This window comes from Gossypium arboreum, chromosome 12 (assembly GCF_025698485.1).
Source record: "Gossypium arboreum isolate Shixiya-1 chromosome 12, ASM2569848v2, whole genome shotgun sequence".
Classification (NCBI taxonomy): Eukaryota; Viridiplantae; Streptophyta; class Magnoliopsida; order Malvales; family Malvaceae; genus Gossypium; species Gossypium arboreum.
In genome coordinates, this window is record NC_069081.1 from 112,296,582 (window position 1) to 112,323,867 (window position 27,286).

Here is a 27,286-nt window from a genome sequence, read left to right on the forward strand (position 1 = left end):
CCCTAAATCTTATTTCTAAAGTGGAGAGACTAAAAAAAACATTTCCGCTTAATATTTATTCTCGCTTCAACTTTGAATATTGAGATATTTATGTTCCAATTTAACTTAATTATTACTTTAGGTTTACTTTCAATTAAGAAGTGATCAGGTTATCCAGGCACGATTTATTTTACTACTGTTTATTTTTCCTATAATAAATAAATACTCCAATTGGTTTCACCTTTAAAACAAAAACAATCTAATTAGTTTTTATATTACGAAACTCTAGCTCTGAAAGGTGAAGAAGGAAAGAACACAAATGTAAAAACAAAGATAGTTGATGATGACAGATCCATGTGCGGTGGAGCTCATGGCAATTAGAGAAGCTGCTGCAATTTATTGGAAGTCAAAACCACATTCTATGAATTGAATTTGACTGCAAAAATGATGTGAATAAGATTAAAGATGCAGGTAAAGCTCCTTACAAATTGATTGCTGCAAAAGTATTCTAGAGTGAGACATTGCATCACATAGAAAGAGAGGAAGCACCTATGCAGATATAAATTAGCAAACCTAGGAGCAGGACTATTTTTTAAAATATGTGAAGAAAGTTGATCAACAAAACTTATTTATATACAAATTAATTTTGTAATGGTCCCTGCTTAATTATTTTATTGCTAATTTTGAATAAAAAAGCAAGAGATTGTAACATATGTATCACTCACTAATTGAAAGGCAATTATTAATAATCTAAAAGACTAATAGAATGTAAAGATTTTCTTTTCTATTTTAAAATATAAAATAAGAGAAATATAATGTAAAATTTTCAATTAAAAGATTGTAACCGAAGTTTATCATAATAATTTGTAATAGAAAGTAAAATAAAATAAGATAAGTAATGTTTTTATATTAAAAAAAGTAAGGATTATTATTTATTTATTGAACATTAATTTTATTATAGGTTTTATTATATTTGTTCTTTTGACATAATATCTAAAACTATTTATAGTCTCTCCTCAACCCCTTAAATAGAAGGATAATGCGCTTCAATGTTTACGAACCTACGTTCTCCTGTACTGACAACAATACTATTACTAAATTATTATTTACATGCATAACGCTTGTTGAATCGCGAAGGAAGATGCTCTAAAAAAGATTCCACAAGTCTTAAAAAAAAGTAATTGATAGAAAAAAGTTAAATGGAGATAAAGCAATAGAAAATTAAAAATGGATATTAAAAAACTAATAGGTTTAAGAAATATCATTTTCTTAAAAAAAAAGTCATAACAAAATAGTTTAACTAGCATAATACTTTATAATATTCACAAAAATCAATATAAATATCATAGTTTTAATTTGATACAAATTTAAATTCTTTTGTCGAAATTATATTCTTTAATTTTTAAAGACTTTAAACAAATAAATAGTACCTAAATTAAAAAGAAAAGAAAAACGATCAAAAGCACAAATAATTAAAATATAATAATTAGCTTTTGTTAAAAAAAAAAAACCAACTTGTTCTTAACTTTTAATACTTAAATTACCTTCTTCTAATTTTTAATATCTAAATTTACTCTAAAAGAGTTGATTTTATATAAGATATAGATTACAGCAAGAATAGGTGTCCTCTCATATCCTGTAATATAATAACATAAGCGTTAATTGTTGGTATTGGTTTTTTTAAAAGAATTTAATTATAGTAACAATATTGGTGATAGAGGAATAAATGTGCTGCTAGCACTTATTATTTGTGATAAATATAATTATTGGTACCATAAAGTAGTTGATTTTTGTTAATTAACGGTTTTTTTGGAGTTTTGGACAGCTTTTTATTTTAATTCAAACAGAAAATAATAAAGAAAAAACGAAGCGAAGCACCAGAGAGAATCAGAGATGCTGATTGTTGAGATGACAAAGACGCGGTGGATTCCCGTGAGGTAGACAGTAGCAGAATTTTAACGCAAGGGAAGGACGTTCGAAGCTTGGAACCTTTGAAATCCAAAAGGAAAAGAAAAAAACAAAAATGGGAGAGCATGAGAAGATGAACAACAACAATAAGGGGAAGGGAATTGCAGTGAAAATAAGAGTTGACAACAATCAAAGCGACACAGGTAAAGGCGATGACAGGATTACGAGATCTATCGCCACCGCCAAATTCAGTCCTCGCAACGCTTCATCCAAATATGACTTCGTCAAGGTTCTCTTTCGCCTCTCTTCTCGAAAATCCGTTTAAAAAAATCATTTTTTTTATTAAAAAATAACAATTTTAATATGTTTTTTCGTTTATTGGCGTTGTAGGTGAAGGTCTGGTTGGGTGATAATGCCGATCATTATTATGTTTTATCCAGGTTTTTGCTTAGCAGAATGTTAACCGTCACGAAGGTATCTATGCCATTTTTTGTTTTCCTTTTATAATGTACATATAAATTTAAGATTTTTCTTAGGATATGCTAACTTGAATTGCTTAGATTTTTCTCTTTATTTTTTAATTGTTAATGATATTATCTTCCTTCTTTTATTCAGATTCCGAATCATGTTGCAGTTAAAATCTCTCTTGAGCTCAAGAAGCTGCTTATAGACAACAGCCTTTTGGATATGTATGATTCCCATCTATTTGTATTTTGGTTTTAGTTTCATGATTAATATCTAGTGAACTTTTTTATTCATGTTCCCTTAATTGAATTCTTCTGCAGCTCGCAGTCCGATTTAGAGGCTAATCTTTTTAAGGTATTCTTCATAAATTTGTGAATTTTTCATATGGATGAAACTTAGAGGGTATTCAGACTTTTAGGAGATTGAATGTACTTTTTTGGAACTTTCTAATCAAAAGAAGAAATACTTTGCGCAGCTGATGGAGTGGCGAGGTTATGGACAGGAGTACATAAGCCGGTACAAGATGATGACCAGGTCAGTTAGCTTTTCAAGTTTTCAATATGATGTTAAACAATTTTATGGTGATGATTCTGGAATCAATTTTTTATCTTGAACTTCTTTATGACATGTATAGCGTCATCCAAGCTAATTCCCCTCTTCCAAGTGAGATAATTGTGGTTGCTTGTTTCGTGTAACAGATTTTTCTCCTTTGTGAGTAAATATCTTAATTTTATTATGCTAGGGAATTTACTGGTTTTAGGTCTGGGTTCAATGTATGCCTTCACCCCAATATAATGATCATAAAGACGCAATTAATATTGGAATAGCTTCAATTTTGATTATGCATGCAATATTTTCATTGATTCAGAACTTGCTATTGACTTGGAGGGAAAAACTTATTAAGAACTTCTGAGTGTCTCAACACTTCACTATTAATTGCTGTTTCTTGTTTCTGACTTTCAGATTTCACCATCAGAGAGTTCCTTTGGTAATTCTTGTTTGTGGAACTGCTTGTGTTGGGAAGTCTACTATAGCTACACAACTTGCACAGAGGCTAAACTTGCCAAATGTCTTACAGGTTTAGCATTCTGTTTATATTTTCTTCTGAAAGTTTTGAGGTTTTCTTTTATCATATTTTCTTTCATTGACTCTGTTTCTGATGCAGACAGATATGGTTTATGAATTGCTACGCACAGCAACCGAGTATGTCTAAAATCTATTTCTTCTTATAATTTACAGCAGATTATTTCACAGTAGATATTTTTTATCATACCGAATCAGTCCTTCAGACTAAATAAAATGATGGCTGATGGCCGTCAGTAAGGCATTTTCTGGTTTCAACCAGTAATTGGTTGCTCTAGTCATAACTCATATGTTATCAGTTGGATTGCTTTATGCATGATAGTAGGTATTGAGCTTTGGCTAAAAAATGGGGCATTATGGTTTTCCAGATAGAAAAGTGTCACCTTAGCTATTTATTAGTTTCAAGATTTATCTCCCTAAACACTTGGTACTCTGGATAAATGTAGAAGAAAACTTTTAATTGAATACTGTATTGGATTTAAAATTTGGAGTCAAATAACAATGTCCATAACCGCTTTGACTTGAGAGCTCTGAAGACTGGAGACTTTGATTCTTTTTTTCTTCTGAATTGTCTTCTTGAATCTCTTTCCCCAGTCTTCAGTTTTCTTTCCCCATACTGTATGTGAAATGGCTTTGAAGAGCTACCTTTAATTTTACCTCTAAATTAGTTTAATTTAACTAGAGATAAAAGATTATGGCTCATATTCTTTAAAATTCTATTGATCTAGTTTAGATTTGTCTTGAAATCATTTTAATCTAATTTAGAGATAAATTGAATGACTCAGATGAATTTTGATTGGTCGAACTATGAATCTTTGAAGTTTGACTGGCCACTTTACATGTTTTATCTTGATTTCCAAATGACGTGATAAATCTTCAATAAATTTATTTAGAAACTTGTAACAAAATTTAATTGGTCAAAATAAAATTAGAAGAAAATTTTGGAAGGACATCTACCCAATTGTATTTGGTAGAACATTCTCTCCTACTACACTAACCATGTCTACTAGGAAGCAGATTGTCTTACTTTTAACAGATCGACTGGTGTTTAATATATTTGTGTGTACTGTATGTCATATTAATGCTTGCTTCTCTTACTTGTTGCAGTGCACCGTTAGCATCTACTCCTGTATGGGCGCGGGATTTTAGCTCCTCTGAGGAGTTAATTACTGAATTTTGTCGTGAATGCAGGATAGTTCGCAAAGGTAGTTTCTAAAATTTCCATTTTACTATTATGAGAAGTTTTTTCCTTGCTTTATTAATGCAATGCAAAACCAGGATCTTGCCTAGATATACATAAAATAAATTCTTTATTTCTGGATTTGTTATTATATTCTAAGGTATGTTCATCTTTGGTGTTGTATTGTTTTGTTTGGTTAGGGTTGAACGGGGATCTAAAAAAGGCAATGAAAGATGGAAAGCCAGTAATAATCGAGGTATGGCTTGACACTATATTTTATCTTTGCGGTAAATGTTGATACCATCCGCTTTTATGGGCACAAGGATTAACATTGTGATATGTGCATGCCTATATGGTGAATTTTTTTGAGTGTTTGCGGTTTATATTATTTCTCTCTTTCCCTTTATTTATTAACATATTGTGGTTCTATGTTGGAAGTAGATTTTGTGGTGTTGTCTGTTTTTGAAGCATTGGTCAAGAAAGGTGTGGACGTGAATTTCCATGAAAAGCAAATTACGGGCTTCTTTTCCATGAATGAGTATATTTTACTCATGAACATATTGTTGCTTCTGTTGTATTTTCAGCTATTCTGTATCAAATCTGAGCTTCAACCTTTATATGTCTGCTTACTTTTGGGATTATTGTTGTCCGCGGATTGATGGATGTAACAGTTAAAATAAGATGATCAGCCACAATGGGTTTCTAGTGGAGTATGGCTGTATGTCTTTGAACACACATGCATGTCACACACTTGATATGTTCATGGGGATGAAGTTTGAGGTCGGATCTGGCGCCATGTTGTACCCTTAAGATTGCTGTTATTTCTGGAATATGCAGACTGCCTTTATATCTGTTCATTTTTTAACTGCAAATCTTGAGGAAGGATATAATCTGCTTAAGCATTATATGATTCCCCTCCCCCCCCCTTCTGGTCATTGCATGAGATCGGGAAGCATTATGTTCTTGTGCAGTTTAATGTGTGTCACTTTGAGTTAGTGGGTTCCTTGTTTCTGATGACAATTACAGGGAATACATCTGGACCCAAGCATCTATTTAATGAATGACGAGCTTAAAGCTCCAACCTCTGTAGATGGACCATCCCAGCAGTCCATGGCATTGGATGATAATTCTTCAGTTCAAAAGGAAAATAATTTAATTACTACATCTCAAAGTAACACAGAAAATGGTAAAAACCATCCTGTGCGTTTATCTGAAGGCATGTCAGCTGACAATGTGAACAAAGTGTCGGAATCTGTAAAGTCCATGTCTCTAGAAACTGCTTCTGACAATAAAGGTGGATTTCTGCTCTAAATGCTTTTTATTTGGTATAGCATCTCACTCCATTTTAAGCATAGTGTATGTGTCGGTTTTAGAGGCTATGTGAAGGTGCAATAGGACAGTTTATTTATTAACAGTGTTTATGTGCATGCAGGTGAAACTGTTAAGGTACCAGAAGTAAATGGAAGTACTGCTAGAAAAGAAAAATCTGGCCCTAAACCAATAATAATACCCATAGTTCTGAAGATGTCTGAATTTGATCACAAGGTATGGGTGCTTTCTCATTCTACTTTTATGCATCCAGCTTTAACTAGTAAAGCACATGAAGCTTGTAGGTGAGTTAAATTTGTTTTAGTAAATAAAGCTGTCTCAAATTGCTAAAATTTGAGAAAATGGAGGAGACACCTATTCATATTCACATTTAGCAAAGATCCAATGTTGGTGATGGTTCTGCTTTCCTTTCTAATCTTTCTTTTCTGATAGAGACTGTACTGTTAGAAACTTTATTATTAAAGAGAGGAAAGTCTTTGTTAAGTATTTTGAATTCTCAAGAGTGAAGATGGTTTATTTAGTGAACTTTGGAGATCAATAAGAATTTTCATTTGGTGGATAGGCTATTCTAAATGTGAATTTATAAACAGATGGGCGTGCTTCTGTTATATTAGGCCATTAGACAAACCTAAGATACTGCCACATCTTTTGTTTTCAAAAAGATGTAATCAGGTTAGTGTAGAGTTATTCCTGATAGTATGAAGGTGGCTTTCTTTAACTGGGACTATATTTCGCCTGCTCCCTCATAATATCTCTTTTCTCTATCTTGTATAATTTTCTAAGACCAATGTCTATATGCAGGCATTACTAGAGGAGAGGATCACTACTCAGGCATTAGCTGGTAAATGTCTAGTTCAGGTATTAATGACAATTTTTTTCCTTGTTCCATCACAAACTGCATTGCTTCTTTTAAGGTCAATTAGATTTAGCTATGTCTTGGCAGCAAGGTAATATCATTTGACAAAAGGCTCAGTCGGGGCACTGCATTTTATCACTAAGAATATTTAAATAGTTTGGTTGATTTGAAGTGTTCTTTCTCAATCTTGAATGTTAATAGTTGTTCTGTAACCAAGGACTACTGTTAAGTACTGGGTTGTACAGCTTGATTCTATGAACATAGAGTAACCATTGACTTCATTGGTGTGTGGAAAATGGATCTCGGAAATTTTGTTGATAACATTCAAATTCATGTGCTTTTGCTACAAATCATTGTGATTGATAGTTCAGCTCATCAAAGGGAGACTGAAACCTTTCAGCTCATTAAAAGGAGACTAAAACCTCAAGACTCATTAGAGAGAGAGTCAGATCTCTTTTGGGTTTTTGGTTGAAATTCTGCTTGATTTTATTATTCCATGTCCCTTTAAGTAAGGACCAGTCTCATTACAAAAATAGTAAGCCTATTCTAGAAAATGAAATAAATCAATTGAAACAAAAGCATAACAAAACCTAAGGAAAGAAATAAAATTGCAACCTAAGCCTTAATTAAATAACCAAAATGGTTACTAACATATATTCGGCCCATATGCTTGAATTTTCCGTTAATAGTATAATCGTCGAGTAGATTTGTTAAAGCTTTACTTTTAGCTTGCCTAGAATATTGTGACATCTCAAGTATTTGACTCTCCAAGGACATGGAAAACCTTAAAAAAGTATTTAACATATCCATTTTCGTCACAATTGTATGACATAGGTTTTTTGATACCTTTGTCAAGTGGGACTGTCTAACGAGGCAGTCTAAGGCATGAGATGATGCCTTCCAACCATGTCCATGTCTGCAGAACTTTTGCTTCAATCTTTGTGGTCAAAAGTGGGTGTGCTGATATCTTGAATTTTCTTTTGCTCACCCTCAGTTCCTTTTCTTCTGCGGTGATGTTTGTCATTGTTTATTCCTTTGATCAACTACTTAGTTGATTGACTTTTCTGTTTCAATTTCATATGTTATTTTATCCTTTTCAGGATACGGATAACTTAATAACGAACTTGAAGACTATTCAAAACTATCTTTGCTCTTTCAAGTCACAGGTATGCCATTTCATTTCTTTTATTGGTTGTTAGGATGAAATGTTTATTCCTATTGTCTTGTGTCTTCAATTATTTATTTTTTTTCTATCAAAACTTAATATGTAGCAAGTCTAGTGCAATACAATGTCATATGGAGGTATCTTAGATTTGATAATAAAACCAGCTTTGGTTGGAAAGGGTTACAACTATGGGGTATTTACTGTTGTTAGTACCATCTGGTTGTATGCTTATTCTTCAAATTTCTTGGGTTGCCCCACCATTTTAGGTATTTAAATTTTTTTGTAAGGTATTTAGTGTGGAGTAATGAGTCGCCTTGTTAGAGGAAGCAAACCAACATAGATTTTCTACACCCTACTTGTTTTAATTTCAGAGGTGTAGTTTGACTCAGCTCTCTAATTTTCTTGGGTCCAGGTTGTTTGAACTTTCTGTTTTTTCTATTCATACATCTTTGTCCTTTGGAACAGGGTTTAACAGTTGTTAATTTATCTGCGACTACATTTTCACAGACATTAGATTGGCTACATGGATATATTCTTCAGGTATTATTATTACTAGTTTTTAATGGAATGTGATTTTTGTATTTAATTTTAATAAGTTTTCAAATAATATATTTTTAATTATTGTAATTAATTTTTAATTAGTTGTTTGAATTGTTAAATATAATTAAAATATATTAACTTATTTAACAAATCAAAGATAATTAAAGAAATTTTTAAATATCATATTAAAATATTGATATTTTGTAGATGAAATGATTTTTAAATAATATTAAAACATAATTAAAATATTTGTATTATTTTCAACATACCATATAATTTTTACTTTTGTATGTAATCATTATTAAAAATAATAACTAATAAGCGTTATTAAAATATATTAATTATTTTAATAATCCAAAAACAATACTGATAAAAATTCCTATTATTGAAGCATTTGTACAAACAATAAAAAAAAATATTGTAAAACAAACTCTTCAACTTTCATTTTTATTTTATTTTCTTAATTATTAATAAATTGATTATAAAATATATAATTAATATGTAGAAGAAAATATATCAAGTAAAAAATATTTTTTTAAATGATTGTAATTGAAAAACTTTCTTACCTTAAAATTTTAGTTAACATAATTATAATAATATTTTTTAAATGATTATAATAATTATAATTGAAGTAAAACTTGAGTAATAATTATAAATCAAATTATAATTATTTTTAAGGTTAGTATTTAGTATACTAACAATAAATTTTTTATTTTACTTAATAGTTTAAAAAACTGTCTTATGTCTTTTTTAATATGTTACTATAGAACACTTGTCAACTTCCTAACTCGCTTGGAGAGTCTAAAACTCTACTATCACTGTACAAAATATTATTTTATTTTTAAATATATAATTATTACAAATTTTATTTTACATCTACTTTTTAATTAATTTTTAAAATGAAATATTATAATTATTTTTAAATATCAAATTTGTAATATGATAGAAAATAAAATGTATTTTTGTTCAAAAAATTTTCAAACTCGTGATTTTATATATATTATAATTTATAAATTATTATTATCCAACTAATAGTAAAAGCCAGAATTGATTTGCCATCTAGCAGCTTCTTGAACCTGGAAAACATTGATGATTTTCCAAGTTGCACTCAAACACATTACTGAACCATTGGTACTTTATTGTGTCATTGATGTTTTTGTAGTTGGAAGCAGTGTTTTATGTGTTTGTGCAAGCAAGCAAGCGCGTGCATTCATATTAATTTTGTCATGGTCTGTACGCAAATATGAATGATGTATCCTTGTTGAGTAGTTTTATTATATGATCATAAGCTGAAGCTTGCTTTCGGTTTTTCCCTTTTGTTAATGATGTTTCCAGAGCTGGGATGAAGGAATGAAATATTATGGATCCTGAAAGCAACTCCATGGATTAAGCAAACTGCTTAACATTTTCAGCTCCATTGTTAAAAGTTATGCTAAGGCCAAATTATTGCAAATACTTGGGACTGAAATTTCCTGGAAATGGAGTGATGGAAAACATTGTCGACCCCACAACAAATTCATTGCAGGCAAACCAAATTCTCGATCTCTTGTTCTATCAAAGCCTTTATCGCACTTATGCTTTATGTTTTCTTTTTTCTTTTGAGGATTAACAAAACTCAAAACTGAGCTAGCCGGGTTCAGAACATTGTCATCTTAAATCTACTAAAGAACTTGTATAGTGTACTTGAATCATCTTTTTTATTTCTCACAGATTTTGGACCATCGGCTAAACACCAATAATGGATGACGGAATAAAAAATTAGCGTGAAAATTTCACCTTACATATGTAATATGGGTCAATAGGGATATCTTAAATCGATAATCTTTACCTATTTATTAAAATAAGGTCCAAAAGATCTTCATATTGACACATGACACACACTCATTATGTTTTTATTTTTTTACATTTTATAAAAATGGTTAACTTTTAGTTTTGGTTCTCTTCTAATATGCTTAAATTCGATATTGAATTCTTATACTTTAATTTTTAACATACAAAAGTGGTTAGTTTCCATTTTGGTCCTAATATGCTTAAATTTGAGATTTAATCATTATACTTTAATTTCTAACATAGTTTGTTCTTTATATTTTTATAATGTTATTAATTAGTTTAACATTTTTATGATGTAATTAACTAATCCAAATAATTAATATCGTTAACTTTTCCATTTAAATGTTATAGGGTTATATATAATTTGAAAGTAGATTTATAAATCTAAAAAGTAGAATGATAAATTCTTGAAATTATAATAGGACTATATTTCAAATGTACGATGTGTAGAGACTAAGAGTCATGGTTGTTTGAATTAGTTAGGATATCGGTCCAAAGAGAGGCATCAAATCATTGATCCGCACACCAATATGAACTGGTTGAATCAAGCAAAAATAATCGATTGAAATTGTTTTTATTTTTTAAACATTTATTTCTTTTTTAATAATTTATTCAATTGTATCACACAAATCAGTGGACTAACCAATTCGACCACTGATTCGATTCTAAAAATCTTACTTAGAGTGTATTTTAATTATCAAAATTTTACTTTATAATTTGATATAAATAAATAATCCAACGTGAAGCATTGATTGACCATACTAATATAATATTATTAACGGGTAATTTAGGGATTAATCATAATACCATTTTATTTTTAGATAATGTAACATTCCATTCACAATGTTACTTTTATATCCATTTAATTTTGTTATGTTTACCCTTAAAATAAAACATCTTTAAAAAACTATACATTTTTTTATCTCTTTTATATAAACAATTATGTGGTGTTTGGTTGGGTGTAATTGGTTATGCATTACATGAGTTATACATGTTTGATTTCTTTTATATAAATAATTACATCTGATTCTTTTTTATATAAACAAAAAATAATAATATGAGATGTAACACCCCTAACTCGTATCTATCGCCGAAATAAGGTTTCGGGCATTACTAGGATTTACATATCATTTAACAAAATTTTCAATTAAGTACTTACCGTTTCTTCATAAGTATATATTGTTCATTTCATTATATCTATATTTCATGCACCATCATTTCCATATATTTTATGTATATTTATTCGGTAATAGTTCATATCAAACTTAACATAAATTATATTCCATGTACCTATACTTATTTCGTTTATCTATCTTCATAATTATTTCATGTAACTATTTTGTACATATATTTCCATATGACCAATTCTTGTAAATATTTCACACAACCATTTTGTACAACCAATTCATATAACCATTCATCATCTGATACATATTACTTGAATATCAATTGTTCAACAGATGTCATAGCGTCTCCCATCCACGGTCTTATTTATCTTTGAGATGATGCTATAGTGTTTTTCAATTATGGTCTCACTCATTTTCTGTCATGTTGCCATGGTATCTTTCAACCAAGGTCTTATTCACTTCCTGTCATGTTGCCATGGTATCTTTTAACCATGGTCTTATTCATTTCCTATCATGTTGCCATGGTATCTTTCAACCACGGTCTTATTCGTTTCCTGTCATGTTATCATGGTATCTTTCAACCATGTCTTACACATTTGAATCGCGATGCCATAGCGTCTTTCAGTTATGGTCTTGTTAGTCTCAATCGTGATGCCATAGCGTCTTTCAGCTATGGTCTTACTCATTTCTGGTATGATGTCATAGTCCAACTATGGTCTTACACATGCATTGCAATGGCCCAGCCATGGTCTTACACTCGTGGTGTCATATCCCAGATATGGTCTTATCATCATGATGCCATAGCCTAGCTATGGTCTTACACATATATTGCTATGGCCCAGCCATGGTCTTATCCGTCAACATCACTGATCACTGAATGGTCATACCCAATTCAGCGTTCTGCTCAATTTGAACTTTTGATCCGATTTCCATAATTTAACAATATTCATAATTCAATAGAAAACATATGAAATAATACATTATATCATTCCTAATTTAGCAAATAATCATGAAAGTTCAACCATATGAACTTACTTGGTTAAATTACAGAAATACCAAAATTCAGGGGCATTTTAGAAATTTTCTATTTTTCCCTATTTTCCACCCGATATTTATCTAAATTGATAATTTCATTCAACTTATTAATTTAAATAATAAAAAAATTCATTTTATGCAATTTGGTAATTTTTGACATTTTTACAAAATTGCCCCTAAAGTTTTACTTTTATTCAATCTAATCCCTGAGCCTACAACATGCAAAGTAGCCATTTTTAATGTAAACCCATGTTAGCTGAATATTTACATATATTTTCATCCTCCTCCTCTCCATTCCACATCCTTGATATATACATAATTCCACTATATGCTTATATACTCCTATCAAGTTGTCCACTTGAGTCATTGTCACTAAATTATTTATATCTTGAGCTACAGAATTCTAAATCAAGATCTGCTTATTGTTTTATAAACTAGACTCAAATATATTTCTACCATAAAAATTAAAGAATTTATAATTTAGCCAATAAGTATAGTAAAATCTTCAAATTTATTCATGTCCTGCTGTTTGACAGCTTCAACCTTTCTTTACTAAAAATTAATTATCTCTTAGTACGGGATTCGGATGATGTTCCCGTTTGTTTATCTTGAAAATAGACTCATTAAGAATTTTAAATATAAATTTAAGCCCCTAATTATTTTTACAAAATTTTTAATGATTTTTCCAAAGTCAGAACAGGGGAACCCAAAATCATTCTGACCTTGTCTCACTAAATTTATTATATCTCATAATTTACGATTCCATTGCTTACACCGTTTCATCTATGAAAAACAATACTCAATAAAATTTAATTTAATATTTTATTCACCCTTTAATTCAATTTCCACAATTTTTGGTGATTTTCAAATTTAAACTATTGCTGCTGTACAAAACTGTTTTAGTACAAAATGTTGATTACCAAGTTTATAACACCCTTATTTCCTTTCTCTACAATATTTTTCATCACTTTCTCTTATTTTCCTTCACTAACATATCAAGAACATAAAAATTTATATAAGAAAACTTCTACATTCACATCATTTCCTTGCTTTTTCAATAATATTACACTTAAAAATATATTGAAATCTTGATATTCTTACCTTGTTCTATTGATTTCAATCTCTAACTTGATTTTCTCTCTCCTCCAGCTTCTATTTCTTGAATCTAATTTGATATTATAGCTCCCCATAGTCTCCTTGTCATCTTTCTTTCTTGATGGCTATGGAAATTCTTTTGATTTCTAAGTGAAAATGGTGTATTTTTGGTGAAAGGACCAAATTGTAAAGAAAAAAGTTTCTTTCTTTCTTTTCTCTTCATACGTTGGGTGCATGGGGAAAAAGATGATGGCTCTTCATCCTTCCTTCCTTATATATACTAAATAAAATAATAATAAAATAATAAAAAATATCATTTAAAAATCAAATTAAAATATTAATAAACTAATATTTATTTATTTATTTAATCTAAAATATCTTCAACATCATCATTACCTTTTAGATTTCTCTCTCCTTCTAATTGACCATTTTTCCCTTCATGATCTTTTAAAATTCCATCCTTGAGTCATCATTTAAATTTGGAAAAATTGCAATTTAGTCCATCATAATTCTTCACCTATTCAATTTGGTCCTAATTCATCCTTTTTCCTTAGTTTCTAGATCATTAACCCTTAAAATATTTACACTATTAGTCCTTCAAAATTTTCATATTTACACTTTAACTCCTCAAATTTTGAGTATTTACTCTTATGCAATAAAACTTTTCTAACTTTTACAGTTTAGTCCTTTCTTGAATTAATATATCATAATATACTCTCCAATGTTGACATAACTCAAAATTTCACTTTTTGTCACTTTATTTCCTTATTTTACTATATTAAGGATAATATCTTACTGTAAAAATTTTCGAGGTATTACATGAGACAAGACTATTTAATTCATTACTACAGTCGAGCGGGGAATACAATTCGTTAACCCCCTATTTGAATTGTTATTCGATGTAATAAGGAATAAAAAATTATTCCCTCAATGCCCTTATTTATTCATGTTTTCCTCACATAACTAATCCATAACCCACCCACCTCATTCAATTTCAATGAACCAAGAAATCTCTTTCTCAAAAAGTAAAGTTGTAATGGTGTTTTTCGTTTCAATCTAGCACTTCGTCGTAAGTTTAGATTCTCATACTCGCTTTTTCTCTATTCAGATTACACATAATTAATCCAAACGCATGGAAAAACTGGAGGATGGAATTAACAAATCAAATGTTCAATAAATGGACAACATCTAGAAATTAATTGGACTTAAAGTTTTATTTGTACAAATTTATGTTATTGTACTTGTCTTTGATGTTATTTTCATGGTTTATGATCTTGGTGTTATGTTGCTATTATGTTAGTTTTGCATTGTATTAGACTTGTGTATTATATTAAACAATATTGATTGTAGTTGTAGTAATTATGAATAGTATTTTCAATATAAAATCGTATTGCTTTATCAAATAGTTATGAATAGGGTTTTCTATTAAATGATATTCACAATTTTATTTAAAAGCATGTCAAGTTTTTCACAATTGATAACAATTTCTTTTCAAAATTCTAAAAAAAAACAAAAGGAAATAGGTTCCAAAAGAAAATGTTGCATTAATTTCATGTATGGTAGACTTGCATAATGTTAGGAGTTTTAATGCAAATATGAGATTCAAGGTTACTTACTTGGGTGAATTAGAAAGAATAATGGAAAAACTTTTACCTCTTGCAAAGTTAAAGGCTAAAACTAATCTTGAATAAATGATTAGGGCATTGAAAAAAAATAGGCAATCGTTTATGATTTGCAAAGAGGAAAAGACAATAGTAGTTTTGGTTGGGGTGAGCACTGACAGAAGGTTGTTGCCAAAGATGCAATGTGAGATTCATATATAGGTGTAAGATTTATTTAATATTTCTTTCTATGTTTTGACTTACTTATATCTTTCTAGTATATATTGTTAACGAAATCTTTATTTTAATAGAGTCATAAAGAAGTCAATGTAACACCCCTAACCCGTATTCGTCGTCGGAACATGGTTTCGGAGCATTACTAGAACTTTCAGAATATTTTACAATTAATTTATGTAAATTATTATTCTTTAATCGAGATCATTTAAAACGTCCCTTAATTGGACCCTCGAGGCCCAATACGAGCATTAGAATTGAGTCAGGACTTAATCGGGAGCTCTAAGAATTTTTCACAAAATTACAAAAAATTTTCAAGATGCAGGGCTCACACACCCATGTGACCCTAGGACACGCCCGTGCTGCAGGCCGTGTTCGACCCCAAGTAACTCTCTGACTTGTGCACACGGCCGTGCCACACGCCCGTGTGTTAGGCCGTGTGGTCAATTAATTTATTTCAAAATTAGGTGCAGGTTTCACACTGCCAAGACACACACTCATGTTCTAGGTCGTGTAGCACACATGGCTAAGACACACACCCATGTCTCTGCCCGTGTGCTCAATTCTGAGCATTCTGTTTCTCAAAATTAAGGTGCAGGGGACACGCGGCCTAACTACACGCCCATGTACTCGGCCGTGTGTCACACATGGTCTAGACACACACCCGTGTGGATAAAATAAAGCCATTTCTAACTTCATTTCTCACCCAAAATTTCACCCAAGAGCTGCACTTGAAATACACATCCAATACCAACCATTTCAAGCATTCAAATTAGACAATTCCATCATTCATCATGGCATACCATTACATGCATATGTGTTTATAAACTTACCTTGGATTAACTTAGGTATTAACATCATTTGATCACATATACTTAACATATCACATATGAATATATCATAATAGCCTACTTAATCATACCAAAATAAGCCATTACTAGCTATTCCAATGGATAGGTTACAAAACATCATTTTCAAGCCACTATTGGTCAAGTTGTCCTATAAATGCCATTATACCAAAATAATTTTACTAAGTATACCCAAAATAAGCTAGTTGATAGTGTGACGATGCTCTAGTGATCTTCAACCTTCGCGAGCTTCTGAGCACTATAAAATAGGGGAAAAATAAAACAGAGTAAGTATTACATGCTTAGTAAGTTTGTATAATGGAAACTAAATTTACCAATCCCGTTTATTAAATCTAAGCATACAATTACAAGATTTCCATCCATTTGGAAAAATTATCTAAACACATGCATCCAATTAAACATGTTAGTCACAAAATTTACATATACATCAAGTAAGGATAGATGAGCTCACCATGCAATACTCTTTCAAGACATTATCATTTCATCTCAAAATTCTCATGTCAAGTCAATAGTTATATGTCCATTGAATCATTGAAATTCCGACGAATACTCAGGATATACACTCGAGTGTACAATTCAATAATTCGTCAATTCTTATTTGAGGGTACCCCTTAGGGCACTTAACCAAGGAACACGCTCTCAAGCCATATATCGTATAACAGGATTATCAGTCCAGGCTAAACCTTGATCGTAACGTATACTCGAGAGGTATTATATCAGGATTACACGTCTGGGCTAAATCCTTTCTATAACAAGGTCAATAGGATTACTTGTCTAAGCTAAATCCCGTCCGTAACAAATGCAGGACCTTAATCATTTTGGGAAAGCGCATATATTCATTGGAATTCAATACTCAATCGGGACTTAACCCTTTTTTATCATTTCAAGCATGTATTCAATTTTTCTTTATAGTAATCAAATAATTCATATCAAATGATAATAACATTTCATACAATCACAACATTTAATTAAACATATTTACATGCTCAATTAGGTTACACAAACTTACCTTGACACTTGTTCGCATAAATAATCTACTAATTCGAAACCTTTTCTATTCCTCGATCTAACCTCGAATTTGTGTTATCTGGATCTATATAAATGAATTTAATCATATACTAATCTCATTTCATATTTATTTGGACTCAATTTACGTCCTAGGAAAAATTATCATTTTGCCCCTAACTTTTCTTTAAATTCCAATTTCATCCCTAGGCTTAGAAAATGAAACTTGTGTAATTTACTCCTTATTCCAAGCCTAACCAAAATCCCATTACAAATTTTACAGCACATGTATTGATAAAATTTCATAATTTTTCATCAAATTTCACAACTTTACATTTTAGTCCCTAAATCATGTTTTCATCAAAAATCACTTTGTAAAAGTTGTTTATCTATCAGCAACCTTTCATTTTCTACCATAAATTTTTAATCTTCAGCATATTCATCCATGACCCAAATTTCATACCTTGATAACTTTTCAAATTAATCCCCCAAATAGATAGATTAGACTATCCCGGTTTCAAAAATATCAAAATTACTAAAAATGGGACAAAGAAACTTACCCAATTAAGCCTTGAAAGTTTCTTCTCTCTCTCTAGGGTTTCCATAAAATTTTGGGGTTGAAGATGACAAAATAAGATGATATTTTCTTTTTATCATCTTTTAATTAATTAATTATTTCATTTCCAATTTAGTCCTTACTCTTTCTAATTTTTCCATGGATGAGTCACCAAAAATCTAAATACTTTTCTTTAATGGTTTAATTACCATATAAGGACCTCTATTTTTGAATTCCATAGCTATTTAATGCTTATAGCCACTAGAATTCAACTTTCGCATTTTATGCGATTTAGTCCCTCTCGTAATTAAACACTTAATCGATAAAATTTTCATATCAAAATTTTCACACGACATGTCTATCATAATACAAACCACATAATAAAATAAAAATAAATTTTACTTTTGGGTAGGATTTGTGGTCCCGAAACCACTGTTCTGATTTCACTGAAAAATGGGCTGTTACAGTCGAGCAATTCAAAACCCAATATTTCACTTATCATGAAAAACTTACTGTCATAGATGCAAAAGATCGAGCCACAAGGAAAGATGTTCAAATTGGTGTTAATATAGCTAAAGAATTACAAGCTCAGGATATTGTTAATGAAAGGATTCGTGGAGAAAGAAGCAATGGCAATCAATGTGAAGTAGATCTTTCCCTAGATGAGATGAATGTCTCGGCTACATAGTTACAACCGTCTAATCCAAACATAGTTGATTCTACATTTTCAAAGAAGAAAAGAAAGAGTTTTGGGGTAAGTGAATCAATTTCTTCTAATTCACTTATTGATATTGTCATGTTGCTAAGGATAATATTAGACAAGTTAACCTTGAATTAAGTAGGAGCATTAGCTCTAAAATGTTCATACAATAAAAGATCCAAATATTATATGCAGCTTTAGGTGAAATAGGATGTTTAATAGAGAATGAATAAGTAAATTCTTGATCATTCAATGCAAATGTTCATTGTTCTTGACTCTACCACCTCCTATGCTATTAACATGAGTGAGAAGATTTATTTTTATCCATTAAAGATTATGCTTGTGGTGGTGGATTAATATATTTTTTTGCATATTTTTTGCAGTAAGTCAATTTTTGGATGTGTAAATTATAAATCAAAGATTACAATGGTGGTAGGGGCAAAACCAATTTTTTTTAGGGGCCGAAATTAAATTGTAATTTTACGATAATAAAATACAATTTCACTATTTTAATAGCTTATATATTTATGGTTTTTAAAGGATTAAATCAAATTTTTATCAATTTTAAGGGGTAAAGTGTAATTTTATCTTTACTAATTTAAAAGGCTTAAATGGAAATTTTTTCATTTTAGGGGAGTCAGGGGCCCTAGCCCTCCCTAATCACGCCCCTGAATGGTGGTAGATAAATATAACTTTTTGTATATATAATTGTAGAATGAGAAAATGAGATGGAAGTTTATCATTTAGTGTTGTCACTTTTTATGTGATAATTATAAACCATTGATTACGGAATAGAAGCATGTCATATTCAATTATAACTTTTTATATTTGCAAGGGCTACTTATAATTATCTCACTTTTTGTATCCAAAAATTGTATTTTCTTGTATCCTATTTCAAGTCTTTATTTTACTATGTTATATGTGTTATTACGTGGATTTTAGTGTTATGTGAATTAACTACTTGTTCCTATATATATCTAACAATTTAGAAATTTAATCTGTATTAATATGTTCTCATAATGTTAATTCGTTTCCCCTCTGCATTTTATTGTGATGTTTCATTCATTTTTATGCACCATCGTCATTGTTAAACTTTATCAATTTGACCATGGTAGTGAAGATTTATACAATAAAAAAAAGAACGTCAAATTAATTGGATTTCCATTATGACAAAGTAAATATCACATTTTTCTTTTGCTATTTTTGTACCAAAATTCATATTACAGGCAAAATTTTAACTTAAATTTCATATCATTCTGATGAATCCAATGTGAAATCATTAAGTTTGATAAAATAAATAAATTAATATATTAAAGGGATTTTCATTGTTGTTGCATTTTGGGGTTTTACCAAAAAAAAATTTATTAGGGAAATATTGATTATTTCAATATTTTATTATTTTGAATATTTTATATTTTATAAAAAAAAAGTTAGTAAAGGGCATATTAATCATTCAAGTATTTTAACATTTTAAGATATTTTTATTCTTTTAGAAAATTATTAAAGAGTATACTGATGATTTCATTCTTTTTAACATTTTGGATATTTTTATATTTTACAAATAATTATTAAAAGGTATATAAGTCATTTGTGTTTTTTTTTCTTTTACTATTATAGTATCTATTCTTTTAAATCAAACATAGTAATACTACTACAACACTCATTTCATTCCACCCAATCAAATTATTGTTATACTCATTCTATTCCATTACAATTCATTCTATTACAATAAACCAGACATTAACAATCATAAATGAGGAGCTCAAATTAAAGGGCTCTACAAATCATTACTGCTATTCTTTTTTTCTTTCTTTTTTTCAAAATTCCCCCCAAAACTGATTTAACATTATCTTCGATTAAGTCTAAACAATTTTATTATTAAGATTAAGCAGTAACTCAATTTGAGCTTAGCCAGATAGAGAAATATTTTGTTACCTAAGTAAAAAAAAAAATTGATAAAAAGTAATGCATTGATAGATTATAATCTAATTAAGGCTACTTTTGAAAAGTCATTTGGTAATTAAATTTGAGTGTAATTATTTATAATTATATAAGTATGACATGTTTGAGTAACCATCTTAACGAGTGAGTCTCACTAAATTGAGTGTTGAGAATTAAAGTAATTACCTATGTAATTACACTCCCACTCATATAATTTTCACACCCAAATCCAATTATTTTTATACAAGTTATAAAATTTATATTAGAAATTTAGACGCGTATGAATATAAACATGCATAAACAAGTTACAAAAATAAAAACTGCTTGTTAGAAGTTATATTATATAAATTATAAAATTTAGATTATAACTACATGCATTTTATAAAATTATAACAAAAATTTATATTAAAATTTTAGATGATACTTTATTTTAATTTATTCTTTTGTTCAAAAATCATAAAAGTTTATGTTACAAGAAATTTTAGTGCCTTAATATGTTGGCCGATTCTGACCCTAAAATATATATGCTTGGCCGACTCTACTAATGAGTATCAAGACTCATAAATATATGACCTAAAGATAAATACCTATATTTTATAAAGTCATGATTATATTATAAATCTTTAAAAGTGTTATATATCTAATAAATTAGTAATTACTATTTTAATAATTACACTCACGGTCAAAACCCACGAATAAAATTGTGCATAAAATTATATAACATTTACTGACATAAATACACTTGATTGATTAAAAAATAAAATAAAACGAATTGAATTAATATTAATGAATGTAAATTTAAACAAAAATATTAACAAATTTATAATTCTAAACTAAGTTTACGATTTTTTTTTTTTTTGAAGGGTTAGACCTCTATACCTTAGTACTTTGATATAGTTAAAAGATTTGGGATTCCCGATCCGATGAGAAAATAAATGTTCACTTTTTTCTTTCTACACTGTATGGTATTACAAGTTGTTCTAACTTTTACAAACAAAATTTGTGGAACAAGCAAACTCCTCTCTGTATCCTCAGTTTCACTATGAGCATACAGCAATGGCATAAACATTTCTAAACTTAACGAACAATAACATGCCAATTAAATTAGTGGCGCATACATAGAAAATCAAGAAAACAAATAAACATATAAACAAAAAGCCCTCAAAAGTACCACTTTGGTCTTATTTCTTCTTCCTTTTCTGTTAACTCACGATATTGGTACCATTCTGCTCCAGCTTTACCGACGGGTATTGAAGGCCGAACGAAAATCTCAACTGGCTTGGGTACATGGACCACAATATCCAATTGTTTGGTTGTTTCTGAAAAATTACTTTCAGATATTCCAAGTGACTCGCGTCTCGGTTCAATGGTGATCCACCCCAGTCCTGAAATAGCCACATCACTAGCAGGTCTGTCCAAGCAACAAATTTTGACATATTTCAAATTAAGCAAGTAACTAATTATACAAACAGGAATAGGTTTTATTCGGTACAAGTTAACCAAAACAAGGATTCTGAAGCAATATAACCATGAAATATAAACTCAAATTGCACCTTTCAGCATCCTCAAAGTTTATTTGCAATTGCTGCACTGTCTCCAGTCCTCTCCATTCACCTGCTCGATCTTTTCCAGTTGGTGGTGTCAACAAAACTCCAAGTTCTTTCTGCAGCAATTAGGTCAATTATCTACTAATAACAATAACAGGTGCCTCATAATAAGTTGTTGAGAAGAAATTTTATTAGCTAGATGTCTCAGAAGCTTAGTCATTCAAATTTAAGATGGCCATATTCACTCCATAGCCTACGAGAGAGTTAGCAACTTGAATTAGTGTTCAAGATACTTAATACGGTTATCTCAGAAAATGTGTATGTATATATTGATTACTGCTAACTACATATTGCGTAATTGTAGCAGATTTAGTCTAAGTGGAAGTATATCATGGGAAAGCAGTAAGCAGAACTCATAATTGTCACGTAGTCTTGATTACCTTGTAAAATTCATCTGCTTCATGAGTAGGTACAGCATGAATGGGTAACTTCTTTGGCCCATAAAATGTCAAACATGTCTCTGGGAGAACCTAAAAGCATCAAGAATGTAACAGATTCAGTAGACACTGCACATCAATGACAACCGGTCTCATAACTGACTATACATGAAACAAAATTATTAGGACCTTCAAGACATCAATTCTGACAAGGCCACCCCAAAATATTGAGAACCCATTTAAGCCATCGGAATTGAATTTCCCTACCATCCCATTTTTGGAGGAGACCTGGCAACCCTTGGGGAACATCGTAAGAAGAAAGAATATAAAGAATTTAACAGGGTGTCACGGATCTTTCAAACAAAACGTACAGGGAATGATTGACCTCTGAGCCGACTTTGAGGAGCAAGGATAGGTAAATCTTCTGAGTGGACTACTGCAGCTTGCCTATGGTGAAGATGAACCCCTGGTGTATCATATAATTTCTGCAAGAAGACAATAACATGAATGATTGGTCAATATTATAAAACTTAATAGACAAGGACTGCTAAAACTAATTTTATCTGGTTTAGAACTAATCAGGAGACTAACTAAAAGCCCCAAAAGATCCTTGAAAAAAATGAAAACATGGTGCCAGGGGCTAGGATGAAGTTCAGGCAATGAACTGATAATGCATACCCCTCCTCCAAGGAAAGGATCAATCTGGATTGGTCCTAAAGTAGTTCCGGGAACAGCTGATTGTATTGGTTTGTACTTTTGTGCCGCTGCAGCTGCTGGATCCCTTTGTGCCATCATTTCTGATGTTTCATGGGCCAGATTGTAAGATGTTCAGTACTCCATTATTGTATGAAATTAGATAAAGCATTTAAATTATCACAGAAGAATGAGCAAAAGTGGGAGATGAATTCATATAGACAACCCGGGATAAAATTAAATGAACTTACTTAGTAAGGCACTTATGAATGCAGATTTTCCCACATTTGCTGATCCCTGTAAGAATGATCAAATGAAAATATAAAACAACTTATATGAATACAATTTAAATTTATACCAAATCAAAGCTGTTCAACACTGTGATTAAAACAGATAAAGTACCTTCGGCCAGACACATGAAATGTGGAAAGCAAAACAAAGATATTTATTCATGTTACCCCTGGACATACGAGTAGCAGAGTACACGTATGACAGCCAAATGCAGTTAGGAACCCATTTTGCAATTATGATCATGCAATAAAGAAACTAGCAATGAGAATAAAAGGTTGGAAGAGATGATGTAAAGGAAAAAAGGATTTCAAAAAGGTAACTTTAGCAGGAAAAAAAAGTAATTGCAACTCCACTCTGTAAATCTACAATAAGCTTCCACTTCAAGACTTACTAACCAGAATGTACACATCCCGTCCCTGCATCAGAAGAGTCAAGGTAAAGAAGTTAAGCAAAGGAATATGAAGGAAACCAGATCATAAAGGGTTAAAGTCATTTCTATAGTAACAAGTTACATAAAATGGAACATTAATTGCATAGAAGAAAACTTCAGGGCTTAGTGCAGTGGTAACCACTTCATAAACCAAATGTAGATTAGAAATGTTCTGGACTTCATCACAGGTATAAGGTGACATTTATTTCATTTTCGGTTCAGGAGATACCAATTTGAACATGTTTCACAAGCATTTAATATGAAGCACAACATATCTCAAATCTTATTGATGAAAATATATATAAGGACCAATACAAACCTTCTTCTCCTTTTGGATTTCTGATGCAACTCCAGCAATCCCTACTAAAGACTTTGAGCTAGTAAGATGCACACTCAAGACACTGCAAAGCAGGACACATTGAATCAAAAACATGCTAAGCTTTGAAGTGAAACTATAAGAAACAAATATTGAAAGGAGCTAAATATTCATAAAAAGTTAAATGAGATAGATCCAACATCAATTCTTTGAATAATTTCCAGTGAAACCACTTCTTACTTAAGCTTCTTCTTTGTAATGGCCTCCACAACCCAATCACCCACACAATTAAAATCAGTCCCTTTTGGAAGAAGATCAACCTGAGAGAAAAGCAAACACCTTATAGTCAGCATTGTTGCAAAGCATATGTCATAAAATTATTGATTGGATAATAGCCCAAAAGTGCAGATTACTACCTTAGTCACAACTAGTATTATAGGATTTGCACCAGCAAGATCACGCACACGAGATAAAAAGCTGCCATTGAAGTCCACAATATCAACCTAAAAGTAATTGGTCAAAAGGAGTCAGGAAAACATCCTGATCATTTTGTGTAACATTGAATTTATAATAAAGTTTGAAACATAGTTAAATCCTTGTGAAGAGAAGTCATCATTGGAGCAAATGGAAAATATTCAGTCACTTACTAGAAGATAGCCTATAATAATAAGTTTATTTACTTGGCATTCATTATTATCATAAGCATTTTATTCAGCTACTCTTTGATTACAAAAAAATGGGTGGATCTCGGTTTTTAACTAACAATAAAATGGTAAGTTCCATGCAATTATCATATCACCAAAATTCACAAGTAAATGAAAAAAGTTCTCGAAAGATTCCATTAATTTGGTCTGGAATTTAAAACTATATAAACTCACCAATTTAACAATCAAAGCCTTCTCATATCGCAAGTGAGAGAGCTTTTCCCGAAGCTCATCAGCTGAAACAAACTGCTTCCCCCCAGAATAACCTCCATTCCCACCAACAGCAGTGATCATATGCCCATGAGATAAAAGCCTACATCTCCCACAAAGAATCGTTCTTAGCTGGTGGTGCTTCTTCTTCTGCAGTCATAAAACAGTACTAAATCAGCTACCCAATTTGACCAGAAACTTTAACTTATTCAAGCAAAAAAAAAAAGGGAGGGGGGAGGAGGGGGGAATTTAATCAATTTCCGAACAACTACCTTTACAATTTTGCTAATAGAAAAATATCATATTAAAATGTAACGGGCATTTACACTAAAACCAAGTGCATTCGACCAATCCAGAAAAAAAAAAACTAATTTTTAAAATGTCAAAGTTGAAGTTCAATACCAATTCATAGGTGTCCATATCCACAAAACCCGGAGCATCCACCTCCGAAGTCTGCAATGGAGCTCCGCAACCATAACAACAGGCGGTTGCCGTATTAACCTTCAAAACCTTCTTCGTCTTCTTCTTAGTCTTCTTTATCTCCTTTATAAGAAGCTTGGCAGCCTCGTCAGCCTGTTGCCTTTCGAGAAACCGGTCTCCCCGGGTCGGAGAAGCTGCACCAGTTCCTTCGGGTTCGGAAGAAAGCAATTTCGTATCGGAGAGTGGCAACTGAGATGGGGAGTGGGAGTGAGTGGATTTGCAGGAAAGGGGAGTGGGTTTTCTGTAAATATTGAGGGATACGGGGTTGAAGATAGAGAGAGTGTAGTGCTTCGGAAGAAAGAGAGGAGAGAGAAATGTGGAAGGGGTTTTGAGCGCCATCAGCGACCGTTTTGTCTCGTTGAGGTTTTACACTTTCACAGTGGGATGGAGGGGTTTTAGTTAGCGTGGGAAGATGTAACACACTAAACTCGAAGGATGATGATGATGATATTGAAGGGAGAGGGGAATGGGTGGTAATATTAGGTTAAATTCTGTTATTAGTGCCTATACTTTTGCTAAATTTATAGATTTAGTCCCTGTATTTTAATTTGATCAATTCTAGTCATGTACTTTTTTTACTTGATCAATTTTAATCTAATACTTTTTGAATTTTAAAATTTTATTTTTGATTTGTACAGTGATAGTTAAATATGTTTGGTCAAATTCAATTACTAACGTAAATGATAGTTATCAATCTATTAATAGAATTTTAGTAAGTAATATGTAAAAATAATAAATTGACATGAAATTATATATATGATAATATATTTGGCGTGTGGCTTATGGTTTGGTAATGATTAAAGTTTTAATTTTTGAAAAAGTACAAATTAAAGTAAAAGAAATAAAAACATAACTTTCACAAAGTATAGGGACTAATAGCAAAATTTCACCTAATATTTATAATACTATTACCAAAGTGGATTCCCATAATTCACTCTGTTCAACAAATGAATTCTAGGTAAGCAAAAGATGAAATATTGGGATTTGAGATTGGGTGAGTTGATGAAGTCTTTTAAGTAGAACGTAAATTTGAATCTCCTTTAAATCACATTCATCTTGCAAGAGATTTCAATCCATGAAGTTGAGCTCTCACCCACCTAATACAATACTCACCAAAAATGCATAAAAAGATACATCACGGTAACCTCTCCTTCAAGTTGGAGAATACAACATCAAACACACGTAAATAGATGATATCTCACTACTTCTAGAGCTTGTTATTTATAATTTGATGTTTATGAGGTAGTAACATTGGGCTAGAAATCTGGCAGTACCATAAATAAAATCAGCAAAATGCTGCCAGTGCCACCCCACTCCACTAGCAGTTTTTAAGGTTTTTCTTTTCCGCGAACTAAGGCCCTCCATTATAGAGCTAATCATGACGGGGCCGGTACAAAATATTAGGACTGTTTTTTAAGTTTAAATTCAAAAAATGAGTCTAAATTTTTGTCTAAACTTAATTCAGATAAGAAAATACTAATTTGAGTTCAATTTGGTCCACTCGTATTAATTTTTTTAGATTATTTTTTATATAAAAAAAATTTTAAAAAATATAATATATCAAATACACTAAACTGTAAACTTTAAACCCTATAACACTAATAAAACAAAAAAAAATTATCAGCAATTAACAACAGCAAACAACAACAAAAACATTTTTTGTCAAATTTGGCCCGGGCA

General features: G+C 30.8%; 2 protein-coding genes across 4 annotated transcripts; one reads left to right on the forward strand and one right to left on the reverse strand.

The window, feature by feature from the left end:
• The first annotated feature begins 1,573 nt into the window (after positions 1-1,573).
• On the forward strand, positions 1,574-10,285 carry LOC108476724 (uncharacterized). 2 transcript variants are annotated; one of them, XM_017779011.2, is made up of 16 exons: positions 1,574-2,176; positions 2,278-2,361; positions 2,503-2,576; positions 2,673-2,706; positions 2,828-2,886; positions 3,316-3,430; positions 3,518-3,555; positions 4,543-4,640; positions 4,816-4,871; positions 5,642-5,909; positions 6,048-6,160; positions 6,746-6,802; positions 7,901-7,966; positions 8,431-8,505; positions 9,668-9,734; positions 9,841-9,957. In XM_017779011.2, exons 1-15 carry the CDS (start codon positions 2,003-2,005, stop codon positions 9,722-9,724), a joined length of 1,368 nt encoding a protein of 455 aa, XP_017634500.2. In that variant the 5' UTR covers positions 1,574-2,002; the 3' UTR covers positions 9,725-9,734; positions 9,841-9,957. The 2 variants fall into 2 exon arrangements, with proteins under 2 accessions (XP_017634500.2, XP_017634501.2); XM_017779012.2 differs by lacking the exon at positions 9,668-9,734 and having other exon boundaries at positions 9,841-10,285.
• An 11,212-nt stretch (positions 10,286-21,497) lies between these two features.
• LOC108476635 (NO-associated protein 1, chloroplastic/mitochondrial) lies at positions 21,498-26,072 on the reverse strand. 2 transcript variants are annotated; one of them, XM_017778907.2, is made up of 13 exons: positions 25,529-26,072; positions 25,091-25,276; positions 24,629-24,715; positions 24,453-24,532; positions 24,216-24,297; positions 23,862-23,882; positions 23,427-23,472; positions 23,161-23,279; positions 22,854-22,967; positions 22,672-22,770; positions 22,486-22,575; positions 22,052-22,161; positions 21,498-21,909 (listed from the first exon to the last, which is right to left on the reverse strand). In XM_017778907.2, the coding sequence occupies exons 1-13, from the start codon at positions 25,943-25,945 to the stop codon at positions 21,660-21,662; spliced, it is 1,701 nt and encodes a 566-aa protein (XP_017634396.1). In that variant the 5' UTR covers positions 25,946-26,072; the 3' UTR covers positions 21,498-21,659. The 2 variants fall into 2 exon arrangements, with proteins under 2 accessions (XP_017634396.1, XP_052878465.1); XM_053022505.1 differs by having other exon boundaries at positions 21,721-21,883.
• Between the last annotated feature and the right edge of the window lie 1,214 nt (positions 26,073-27,286).

Bases quoted from the DNA above. Each gene is read 5' to 3' on its own strand.
- LOC108476724 (XM_017779011.2), top strand. From the start codon at position 2,003: ATGGGAGAGCATGAGAAGATGAACAACAACAATAAGGGGAAGGGAATT. The intron at 3,431-3,517 runs GTTTAGCATTCT...TTTCTGATGCAG, and splicing joins ACTTGCCAAATGTCTTACAG to ACAGATATGGTTTATGAATT. The intron at 8,506-9,667 runs GTATTATTATTA...ATGTTTTTGTAG, and splicing joins TACATGGATATATTCTTCAG to TTGGAAGCAGTGTTTTATGT.
- LOC108476635 (XM_017778907.2), bottom strand. From the start codon at position 25,945: ATGGCGCTCAAAACCCCTTCCACATTTCTCTCTCCTCTCTTTCTTCCG. The intron at 23,473-23,861 runs GTTAGTAAGTCT...TCATTCTTACAG, and splicing joins GACGGGATGTGTACATTCTG to GGATCAGCAAATGTGGGAAA. The intron at 22,771-22,853 runs GTACGTTTTGTT...AAGGGTTGCCAG, and splicing joins TCAGAGGTCAATCATTCCCT to GTCTCCTCCAAAAATGGGAT.